Source organism: Panthera onca, chromosome D4 (assembly GCF_046562875.1).
Source record: "Panthera onca isolate mPanOnc1 chromosome D4, mPanOnc1 haplotype 2, whole genome shotgun sequence".
Classification (NCBI taxonomy): Eukaryota; Metazoa; Chordata; class Mammalia; order Carnivora; family Felidae; genus Panthera; species Panthera onca.
The window spans coordinates 84,198,306-84,210,585 of record NC_138351.1 but is presented as its reverse complement, the minus strand read 5'-3'; the positions used below and the strand labels follow the sequence as shown (position 1 = coordinate 84,210,585).

Genomic DNA, 12,280 nt, shown 5'->3' with positions numbered 1-12,280 from the left:
ATGGGACACAATGAATACTCACTAAATGTTCTTTGTGATATCTATAAAAATGATCCTTGTCCTGGCCTGGTACAAGTGAAATAATAAAGATAAAAATACCCTTCAACTCCATTACAAGAATAGGAGGTGCAGAAATCTGTATCTGGTATCTGGCAGGGCACAGTTGGGGCATTTTGCTTCAGTGTGTTCATTTACACAGGTTTTGGCTTTTTAGCTTTTTTTCCCCCCCAAGTGGCAAAGGTCCTGACTTACTTGCATATGGAATAGATAGATTTGCTTTGCTGTGGCCACAGAATGTGATGATTAGATTCTTAGACTTGGGGGTTCTAGCCCTAACTCCCATACTTGGTGACTGGGTGACCTCATAAGCTTCAGTTTCCTCTTCAGTAAAATAAGGTACTTTATATTTTATGATTCAGCACAATAACATGTTAAGTGCCTGACACAGGGCCTGGTACCCAAGTGGTCAGTTAACAATAATTTCTCCTGTTTCTGTGATCTTTTCCCACATGTTGTGAGGGGAGTTTGTCAAATGCTTCCTTGAAGGGCTTCAGGGTTCGCTGGGAGAGAGCCTTTCTCCTGTACCTTTGAGAGGCTTCCTTCTGAATTAGTTCCTGGTCTGTGGCATAGACCAATGCTGTTTTATAGAAACAGAACATGGCAGGAAGAATAGCTGTGGCCAGAGAGAGAAGCCGTCATAGGACTCAAAGGGAATCTAGTCTCTTTGTGCCCTCAGTGGAGAATTATTCCCACCTCGTCTTTGATCTCATTGTGGCCTTTTAAACTCTGATGAGAAGGACAAGAACAAGCAGTGTCACAAGGTATAAGCAGATGCTTAACAAGTCTGTATTGGATTGTTGCTCAGTGGGTCCTTTGCTCTGGATCCAGATGCTGCACAGAGTACCATACGAATACTTTCTAAAGAGGCTACTGAACTCCAATTCTGATACTAGCAGATGAGGGTCGTCACCTCATAAATGGACAAGTTACTTAACTTTTTTTTGAGATCTCCATTCTCTCAATTACAAAAGGATGATAGCACTTGTATCCACCTTTGGGATTATGAGAATTATGTGACACAGCACAAACCACAGTGCTTAGTTGTGGTCGGTGTTCAGTGAAATCATATCCATGAAGAAAGGGATGGTATGGTTCTTCTAGAAATTGATTAATTATAACTCTTTTTAAGTCTATTCTGATAGAGTTCTGGTTTATATTTTTTTTTAATTTTTTTTTAATGTTTATTTATTTTTGAGACAGAGAGAGACAGAGCATGAACAGCGGAGGGTCAGAGAGAGAGGGAGACACGGAATCGGAAGCAAGCTCCAGGCTCCGAGCTGTCAGCACAGAGCCCGACGCGGGGCTCGAACTCACAGACCGTGAGATCATGACCTGAGCCAAAGTCGGCCGCTTAACCGACTGAGCCACCCAGGCACCCCTGGTTTACATTTTAATGTGTGTTTATGTATGATATATATCATATATATGATAGAATGTGATATCATGCATATGTAAATTTAATATTGAAGGTTTGAATTTAAAGTGAGAAAATTTAGGTCCTCTGTATCCAGTCATGATTTTTTCACAGTATTCTATGTTCTGTTTCTAAGCCCTTTCAGCAACTCAAGCCCAGCACTCTAGGGAATCCCATCCCACACATAGTACTATTGTCCTATCATTCATTTTGCCTTTTTGGCTTTTTCTGGTTTAGTTTTTAAATTTTCTGTTGTAACTTTACTCTAATGTTTACCTTGAATTTCTTTTGCATTTTTAAAAGAGGAAAAGATAGGGCGCCTGGGTGGCTCAGTCAATTTAGCATCCGACTTTAGCTCAGGTCATGATCTCACGGTTCGTGAGTTCGAGCCTTGCATCAGGCTCTGTGCTGACAGCTCAGAGCCTGGAGCCTGCTTCAGATTCTGTGTCTCCCTCTCTCTCTCTCTGACCCACCCTACTGTGCTCTATCTCTCTGTATCTTAAAAATGAATAAACATTAAAAATTAAAAAAAAAAAAAGGAAAAGAAAAAGAATACTTATTACACCAGGGCCATTTTTATAGAACCATTTTAACCAGGTTTCTTTTAGCTGCATGTAACAAAAACCCATTTAAGTTAGCTTGATCAATTAAAAAGAAAACAAAGTAGTGTATTCCAAGACATGGGAATGTGAGTTTGTCATGGTATGTCAGTTTGCCCACAGTTAGGAAGTTCATCCAAGCCTTAGAAAAGCTTGGAAAGTTCTGTGGGACCCCTTGGTGGCTCAGTCGGTTAAGTGGCCAACTTTGGCTCAGGTCATGATCTCATGGTTCATGAGTTCAAGTCCCACATCAGGCTCTGTGCTGACAGCTCTGAGCCTGGAGTCTGCTTCGGATTCTGTTTCCCCATCTCTGTCCCTCCTCAGCTTGCACTCTGTCTCTGTCTCTCTCAAAAATAAATAAATGTTAAAGAAAAATGTGAAAAAAGAAAGGCTTAGAAAATTTTGTAATTACAAAATACAGAGCCCTCAAGAACCTAGGTGATTCTTCTTTCCATATCTGTCTTTCTCTATATCCCTAGCCATGTGGTCATGTATCTGATGGTTCTCTCTGCATACCTGCTATTTGCTGTGTTCTTTGGCAAGAGCCTTAATATATGTTTCCCTGTATGGAAAAAATATTGTGTATTAGTTTCCTGTGCTGCTGTTAAAAATTACCACAAACTGGGTGGCTTGAAACAACGGAAATTTATTTTCTCACAGTTAGGGAATCAGAAGTCCAAAAATCATCAGTATCACTGGGTAGAAATGAAGGTGGGCAGAGCCACACTTACTCCAGAGGCTTTAGGGGAGAATTCATTTCTTGCCTCATCCAACTTGTAGTGGCAGCCATTCCTTGTGTCCACCTTCCACCTGTCTTCACATTGCCTTCTCCTCTGTGCACGTGTGCGTGCATGCGTGTGTGTGTCCTCTTCTGCTATATCAAATCCCCCTCTGTCTATATCAAATCTCCCTCTGTCTTTCTCTTTATAAAGACATGTGTGATTGCAAGTAGGGCCCACCTAAATAAGCCAGAATAATCTCCCAACCCAAGATCCTTATTTGATCACATCTGCAAAGCCCGCTTTTCCTTACAAGATAAGATTTACAGGTTTCAGGGATTAGGACCTGATATATTTGGGTGGCCATTATCCAGCCTACTACAAATAGGGATCATAAAGACATCTCTAAGTTGGCATGTAATAAAGTTGCCTAAATGCTAGTATCCTTTCTTCTTTACATCTCTCCTACACATACTGCCATTTAACATTCTTTAACATTGCTTTCAAATGCTTTTGTTTTCAGGAATGTTATTATCACATTAAGTGTGGGCCTGTTAGGATAATGATAATAAAAATAGTAGCTGTCATTTATTAAATGTCCATTGCAGCCCAGGCATCGTGCTGAGTATTTTATCTATGATATGTATGTACCATTATAACCCCCATTTTACAGATGAGAGAAACTAGATTCAGATAGATGAAATAACTTAATTTTCCCAAGTTCAGTCAACTAGTAAGTGTCAGAACTTCAGTAAAATAAGGATCTCCAACTCTAAAGGCTGTGTTCTTAATCATTGTATCTTACCTGTTACTCAGCAGTGAGGTTCAAATCTCTTGGCCCCTGATCAAAACCTTTTTTTGGAGGTTTCTTGCACGTGCTAGCAAGATCTGATATCACAGTTCACCAGAACACCTTTTTTTGTCATATGGCTGTTCTTTAGCAGTTGCTTGGTCCTGAGCAAGTGAATTTGAGGGAAGAGGAAGTTAGAGAGCTATATATCCAGCCTGAATTTCCTCTTCGACTAACTTGTTTGTTGCTAGGCAGTAAGTTCCTTGACTATCAGGAACATGATGATTTATTTCTGAATACCCAGTATGGAACACAGGGCCTGGACACAGAGTAGAGATTCTGCTAGAACGTAAGCTTCAGCAGGGACTTTTATTCACTGCTGTATCCATGCCTTACAATAATGCCTAGACTAGAAGAGCTAGCTAGGCTAGCTAGCTAGGCTAGACTAGAAGAGCCTAATATCTGTTGAATGGATGGATGACTGGTTGGTTGGCTGGGCATGGTTAAAACTTCTTCACTGGTTAATAATTACAACTTTGCTTTAATGGATGTATGCCCTATGCTGGGCACTTACATACAGTATCAGTAATCCTTACCTTTCTGCAGAGTAGAAGTAATGGGCTGTGGCTAAGGAACGTTAGGGAGAGGGAGGAGTCAAAGATATCTCCCAAGTATCTGACCTGGATACTGGTCTAAGTCATGATGAAACCCAGGAGGAGGAGCATGAGCATGAGTTATTTTTTAGATGGGCTATATTTGTGTTATCTGCAGGTAGATGTAAGGATCTGTTCCCAAGACAAAGGCTCTAAAGATGCCCCCTGTTTGCCAGTCAGCCTGGAAAGAGTGATATTCTTGATCTGCCCAGAGCAGGGTTGCTTATTTTAGGACTGCAGGCTTAAAGCCATTATTTCCATGTGTTCTAACTTGAATCTGTTCAGTTTCTGTTCCAGATGATCGGGCTGAACAACGAACCTGTCTCATTTGTGGGGACCGTGCCACAGGATTGCACTATGGAATCATCTCCTGTGAGGGATGCAAAGGGTTTTTCAAGCGGAGCATTTGCAACAAGCGGGTGTATCGGTGCAGTCGTGACAAGAACTGTGTCATGTCTCGGAAGCAGAGGAACAGGTGCCAGTACTGCCGCCTGCTCAAATGCCTCCAGATGGGGATGAATCGGAAGGGTGAGTGGTGCTTGTGGCTCTACTACCCACCCTTCAGCCATCACTGTATCTTAGTGTTAGCTATTAAGCCTTGGCGTTATTTATTTCCCAAGCCTGCACTGTGTGCCAGGTGTTGTACTATGTACTCATAACCCAAAAACGAATCTGGTGTAGCGCCTGCCTACAGGGATTTCCCAGATTCGGTGGGGAGAAAGACTGGTGAGATGTTACAGATTCTTTGAGAATGAATTCACAGGCTCCATTTGGCAAGACCCCAATTAACAATCAAGGCCTAACTGGGATTCATATACTCCACTAGTTCTTCTTTCAGAGCATAACAGGAAGTAGGAATTTGGGATGAAAAAGTAGGAAGGCAGTATGTCACCTGCATGTGGTATCATTTTGTTTGCTAGAATCATGGTGTACTCAGAGGTTAGGCATGCCCAGAAATCTGCATCCAGGTTTGTGAAGAATGTGGGATTTTGGGGGAAGCTTTCTGAGAGCCATTGGCCTGAGATTACATGAATAAACCAATTTTCTAAGAGGATTAATCCAAGGGGCAGGCTTTAAAGAATGGATTGGTGTGGGGGAAAGCAGAAAGGCTACCTAGAAAATTTTTAGAGTCTGGAAGAAAGGTGTGAAGAATCTGAAGGAGGGGCAGAAAAAGTCATGTTACAGATGGGGAGACGTGGGAGAAGCTTACCTGATAAGAGTTGATAACATACTGGATATTGGGCAGCACCAGAAGTTGAACTTGAAGATTTGGATTAATAGTAACAGCCCTACCAGGAAAAAAAAGTCAGGCTAAAAAGCAGCGTGGGGCGTTGACCTTGGCAGTGCATTGTTTGAGGTACCTGTGAAAGACACATACAATGTCCACCAAGGAATGTGGATATGTAGGAACTGAAGTGAAAAGTCCTGCCTTTAAGCAGAAGTTTGTGGAACTGTTTGCAATCAGGTGGTAAAATTTTGTTGGTGGGTAAAAACCACCCAAGGAAAGAACTTGGATACAGAAGAGGAGAGGGCCAGTGTCAGAAACTTTAGGAGCGTTCTCGTGGAGGGTGGACAATATATAGTACAGCTCAGTAGAAAGCATGGAGGCAGGGGTTGGTGACAGATCAGTTCTGTGACCTTGGGCAGTTTGCCTTATGTCTGATGGTCAATTATCTTACCTTTAAAATCATGTGATAGTGAGTACTTAACCTTTTGGGAATTCTCTAGAGGATTAAATATGACAACGTATATAAAATACTCAGCGAGGTACTAGGGGTTCATAATAGTAGTGTGTCGGGGCGGGAGTTAGATTTAGTGAACTGTTCAAATTGGTTTTGTCTCATTAATAAGTGCAGACAACCAGATATACTTAACACTGGTTTTTATTTTTGTTTTTTTAAATTATATGTGGGATAAGAAGAATCCTTTAAAAGCTTGCCTATCATGAAGAAAGGTAAGAAAGTTCTAAAAAAGGGCATTTAGATAAATTTAGGTCATTTATAATTTACTTATAATACTAATATTTATCAGATACTATGTATATCAGAAACTCTTCAGCACTTTCTATGCATTGTCTCATTGAATATGCACAAACCTATTATTAAATATTACCCTCGGTTTATAGATGCAGCTGGGAGAGGTAAAATACCTTACCAGTAGATAAGTTAGTGGTGATTATGTGGATAATAATTACTAAGTTGTAATTCATTATTAATCAGGCAGGACTGGTACCTAACCGTATAGACAACGTGCTGCTTTACAGCGTCTACCATATGGGCATAGCTACTCGCATGTTGGAATGCCCTGTGTTTACTGCATGATAAACACCTGTAATACAGCATTTAAATTGTTACCAACTTTGTCTACTATGTGTCTAATCTCCTTTTCTGTCCAGATTTACTTCCTGTGCCTCAAGCATGCTTTGTATTATCCTGCCTGTGCTCAGGTTCTTTCCTTTAGCTAGCAGTCCTCTCCCTTCCACACTGGCCGTTTCCTCTTACAGAAATGTTTCCCAGCCACCACTGCCAAACAAGTAACGTCTTGAAGAGAGAGCCTGTGAGCATCTCCCCACTTTGATCTGATTTGGTGTTGGTCTCCAGTTTTCTCATCTCCCTTTTTTGTCCTCACTGTATTTTCTCAAAGCATATTTATGGTTGGCTTCTTGACTGTTCTCTCTGATGATTCATCCTGCTTATTTAGTTGGAATATGAGACTCTGGACCTTCTAACCAAACTCTCCTGTTTTAGGGAAGAAGCTTAACTTCATAACTCCTATAACCATAGCCAGGAGAAGATGACACAAGGAGTACTGAGGGGTGGGAACTGCCTTCCTTTGTCCCTTTGCATGCATTGCTGGATGGTTTAGTTGCCTTGTGAAGCTGCTTCTCAGAGAGAAACGCTGCCACCTCCTGGTTGGTGCTAAGAAAGCAGCATTTACATTGCAGTTGCCTTTGGAATGTTTTTGGTTGATGGAACTGTTACGTGGAACTGTGGTGTTAGCCATATAATTTTATGCATTTGTCAAAATGTAGAAATATACATCACTAAAGAAGTGAATTTTATGGTATATAAATTTGTTTAAAAGCAACAAGTTTATGGGGGGAAAGATAGAATGTACACTGTGATGAATGAGTCTAACTGGTATTACAGATAAATCACATGGGGAAATGGGGAAGAAAGGAGCTGACCTTGGAAAATAGTGTTTTGACTATATACCATAAGGCTGAAGACAAAAAGAATTGTATACAAACAAAGCTCTCTGGTTTATAAATTTGTTTCTTTCAAGGTTATGGGTTAGGAAGTCTGTCACTACTTTATTTGTATACTGGAGTTGAACAAGCAGGTAAATATATCGTTGATAATGAGAGTCCATTTTCTCACATCAGAGAAAGAAGTTATAAATCAGGAAAGAGGAAGGCAAGAATGAAGCACCAATCTGGTGCAAGATTGGAAGTATCAATATGAACTCATGTTCAGAAAAAATTTTTAGAAGAACCAGATCTTGGTCTCCAAATATCAATAAAAGGAACCAGACTCTTTGAAGGAATGGGTTATTCTAGGGCTGTGGCAGGGAAAATATAAGACAAGCCTGGAGCATCTGTGGTGCCAGAAAGTTAGAATGTGCTAGCTAGCTAGCTAGCTAGCTATCTTAATGTTTTTATTTCTGAAGGAGAGAGAGAAAGCATGAACAGAGGAGGAGCAGAGAGAGAGGGAGACACAGAATCTGAAGCAGGCTCCAGGCTCTGAGCTGTCAGCATAGAGCCCAATGTGGGGCTCGAACTCACGGACCGTGAGATCATGACCTGAGCCTAAGTCAGATCCTTAACCAACTGAGCCACCCAGGCACGCCAGAATGTGCTATATTTTAAAAAGGAAGGGGCAAGGAGGAAGCATTATCGAAAGGTCACAGGAGCTAACCTGAAAGCACTTCCAATAGCCAAAGTTAGAACAGCTTGAGCAACAAAATAACTATACATTAGTTTATAACTCAAAGAATAAAATATCCATGAGTTCCTACTGATAGAACTAACTGAATACAGGAATGACCATTCTTTCTTATAGAAGAATTCTAATTAATAAATGTAGAAGGCATGAAGGAAATAGAAGATCACCATTAAAACACAACAGTAGGGGCGCCTGGGTGGCTCAGTGGGTTGACCGTCTGACTTCGGCTCAGGTCATGATCTCGCGGTCTGTGAGTTCAAGCCCCGTGTCAGGCTCTGTGCTGACAGCTCAGAGCCTGGAGCCTGCTTCTGATTCTGTGTCTCCCTCTCTCTCTGCCCCTCCCCCACTCATGCTCTGTCTCAGAAATAAATAAACATTAAAAAAATTTTTTCTTAAACACAACAGTAATAATTGCTGCAGGCAGGATCCATTTATGGATGCTAAAATAGAGAGCATAGTTTTAAATAGAAACAGAGTATTTGCATAGCCCCAGAATATTTAGTAATTACAAAGGGGAAAGTAATAAGTTTCAGTAGAGAATTCTGACAGATACCATTTTAGCCAAGCAAGGTCAGTATCACCAGTATATTTACACATATACCCCCCTGATATTCTACAGTAGGGGCACAGATACACATATATACACCCAGGGATGGATCATTCCCAATCTACTTATGGGAAAACAGGGCAACCCAAATTGAAAGACATTCTTCAAAATACCTGACATACAGAATACTCTCCAAAAGTATCATTGTCACAAAAGACAAGGCAAGACTAAGAATGATTGGAGGAAACTACGGAGACATGACAACTGTATGCAGTATGGGATCCTAGATTGGATTCTGGAACAGAAGGGAACATGATTGGGGAAATCTGAATAAAGTTTATATTTTGGTCAATCATACTATGCCAAAGTTAATTTCTTAGTTTTGATGAATAGTCTGTGGTTTGTAAGATGTTAACAGACAGGGAAGCTGGGTATAGAGTATATAGGGTTTCTATGTACTAGTTTTTTTGCAACTCTTTTGTTAAGTCTAAACTTACTTCAAAATTTGAAAACTTAAGTGTTCAAAAAAACTCAACCGCCATGTATGAGCCAGCCCTCTCTTGTCCCCTGTCTCTAAACATAGATATCTCTTCATATATGGAATTTGACTGGTCAGGAAATTAATTAGCAAAGCAGTGAGGGAAATTTAAATAAGGATAGTGAGTGGAGGCTGGGCCCCATCTGTCCCTCTTCACTACCCAGCCCATTACCTCCCAAGCATTACCTCCTCACCCATCTTGCAGCCTTCAGGATAAATTCTGGCTTTTCAGAGTGATTTTCAAAGCCCCTCTGACTCTAGCATCAGCCACTTCCTCCCTTCCCTTCTCCCTCTGCTGCTCCCCACACAATTCACATTCCCCATGTAGTTTCATCGTCCCTAGAATGGTTTATCCCCATCTCCTCACCTGGTTATGTATACTTTTCTTTGGAGGCTAAGCTTTTGTTTGTAACATCCTCTAAGCAGCTTTCTCTGATACCACCTCTCACCGGAAAGATGACCCTCCTTGACTTCCACAGCCCCTTTTGCCCTCCGCCGTAGCCCCGATCATCTTGTGCTATCTTTGTCTCTTAACTTCTCTGTTTCCACCATTTAGACAGTGTGCCCCTTAAGGGCCATGGCCAAGTCCCGCTTAGGTAAGATGCTTTCTGGTTTGGTGGATTTACTCTGGTAGGGGGACCAGGGCACAAAACAGGAAGGGGGAAATATTGTTAGTCTCATCGGAGGAAAGAGGAAGTTACACTGAGCCTTATGAGAAAATTTATGTCAGTTAAGAATCGTGAAAAAAAAATTATGTGAGAAAATTCAGAATTCCCTAACTTTGTTGTCTCATAACTCATTAGTTAACTGGTTAAAAAGTAAAAAGGTTAAGGAAAACTTGGAGAAGGTGATGTGGGTAGAATGGCATTGTGAGAATAAACCTGTGGCATTGCCATACTGCTTTATCAGGATAAAAATGGAGCGCTGAGAAATCTCAAGGAAAGAATAATTGAGCAGAATCTTGAAGGCATAGAAGTTCAAGCTCTTTATAAAATTAAACAGCTGTTATTTGCTTATGATTTTATTTATTTATGATTTTATTTTTAAGTAATCACACATAACATGGGGTTTGAACTTGCAACCCCAGGATCAAGAGTTGCATGCTCCACTGACTGAGCCAGCCAGAAGCCCCTTAAGAGCTTTTTAAAAACCACTCCCCTCTTCCTTCTCTTCAAGAAGGAGAAAGAGAGAGGGAAGGGAAGGGGAAGAGAGAAAGAGAAAGAAAGGAAGGAAGGAGGCTGGGAGAGGGAGAGGGAGCAGAGGAGAGGGAGAGAGAGAAAGAAAGTGTGTGTGTTTGTATGTATTTTCTTAACTCTTTGGGAGGAAGTTACAGACATCATTCTTCTTTGTTTCTAACATGACCACAGTACTGTTATCAAAACCAGGAAGGACGTCTGGGTGGCTCAGTCGGTTGAGCATCCAAGTCTTAATTTTGGCTCAGGTCATGATCCCAGGGTCGTGGGATTAAGCCCCATGTAGGGCTCCTTGCTGAGCATGTAGCCTGCTTAAGATTCTTTCTCTGCCTCTGAACTCACTCACACTCTCTCTCTAAAAATAATAATTTTTAAAGAATAATAAAAAATTTTAATATGGCATAATACTATTATCTGATTAGCAAATCTTATTCAAATTTCACCACTTATTTCAGTGTCCTTTATAGCAAGGTGTTTTTTGTAATATAGGAGCCAATCCAGGATCGTGTATTACATTTAGCTTTTATGTCTCTTCAGTCTCCTTTACTTATTTATTTTTTTAATGTTTATTTATTTTTGAGAGAGTGGTGGGGGGAGGGGCAGAGAGAGAGGGAAACACAGAATCCGAAGCAGGCTCCAGGCTCTGAGCTGTCGACACCGAGCCCAATACAGGGCTTGAACTCACGGACTGCAAGATCATGACCTGAGCCGAAGTCAGATGCTTAACTGACTGAGCCACCCACGCACCCTCTTCAGTCTCCTTTAATCTGAAAGGGTTCCTCAGTCTTATTTTGTCTTGAATAACATTGCCAATTTTGAAGAAAACAAGTAGAATATTCCTCAACTTGGGTTTTTCAGTTTCCTCACGATTACGTTAGGTCATGCATTTTTGGCAAGAATGCCACAAAAGCGATGATGTGTCCTTTTCATGCATCATATCAAGGGGGCATGGTGTACTTTGTCCCATTATTGGTCATATTAACTTGAATCACTTGGTTGAGGTGGTGTCACTTGAGTAAGGTGATGCTGCTAGATTTTCCCACCAGAAAGTTATTTTCTGAGTAGAGGCAACAATATGTAAAGAGGAAAAGCTGTGTAAAGCAGCATGGTATGTTCAAGGACTAACAAATAGTTCTCTGTAGTTACAGTGTAAATTTTGTGACAAGAGATGAAGATGGGGAACCCCAGAGGAACCAGATCATAGGAGTGTCTTAAATGCCAAGCTGGCAAGCTGGGATTTAGCTCATAGACCAAAGGGAGCCACCAGTGGGTTTTGATGTAGTTAACTTTGTGTCTTACTCGTCTTTCTGCTTCTGGGTTTGGGTTGGCTGCCCAGGCCTAAGTGAAGAATGGTAGGTATGTGAGTTCCAGAACAGAAAAAGGCTTTGTGCTTCTTTTGAGCAGAGATAGGAGAACCATAGCTGCTGCCATTCTTGGGCTTGGGACAAGAAGTGGAGCAAAATCCATTCCTGTTATATCTGGAAGCCCTTTGTTTTTATTTTTTTAAATCAGTATCAGTTCACCACAAGAAAGATTCTCAGCCCTGTTGAGAAACTTGCTCTTAGCTCAGTGTAACATCAAGGAGCAAGCACAGCTTTAGAATCAGAAGACCTAAACTGAAGTCTCAGCTCTGTCAGTTCTTCCCTGAGTAGCCTTGAACAAGTCCCTTTTCCTCTGTGAGCTTCAGGTGTTTTCATCTCTAAACTACGTAGGATTGGGGCGCCTGGGTGGCTCAGTTGGTTAAGTGTCCGACTTCGGCTCAGGTCATGATCTCACAGTTCGTGGGTTCGAGCCCCGCATCAGGCTCTGTGCTGACAGCTCAG

General features: G+C 41.3%; 1 protein-coding gene across 4 annotated transcripts in view; it reads left to right on the top strand.

The window, feature by feature from the left end:
• The window catches only part of NR6A1 (nuclear receptor subfamily 6 group A member 1), a 231,804-nt gene that overhangs the window by 189,667 nt on the left and 29,857 nt on the right, over window positions 1-12,280 (top strand). For all 4 annotated transcript variants that reach the window (XM_060608702.3, XM_060608704.3, XM_060608701.3 and 1 more), the window contains one exon: window positions 4,521-4,763. In XM_060608702.3, coding sequence (XP_060464685.1) covers window positions 4,521-4,763 — 243 coding nt within the window. The remainder of the gene's footprint in view (window positions 1-4,520; window positions 4,764-12,280) is intronic.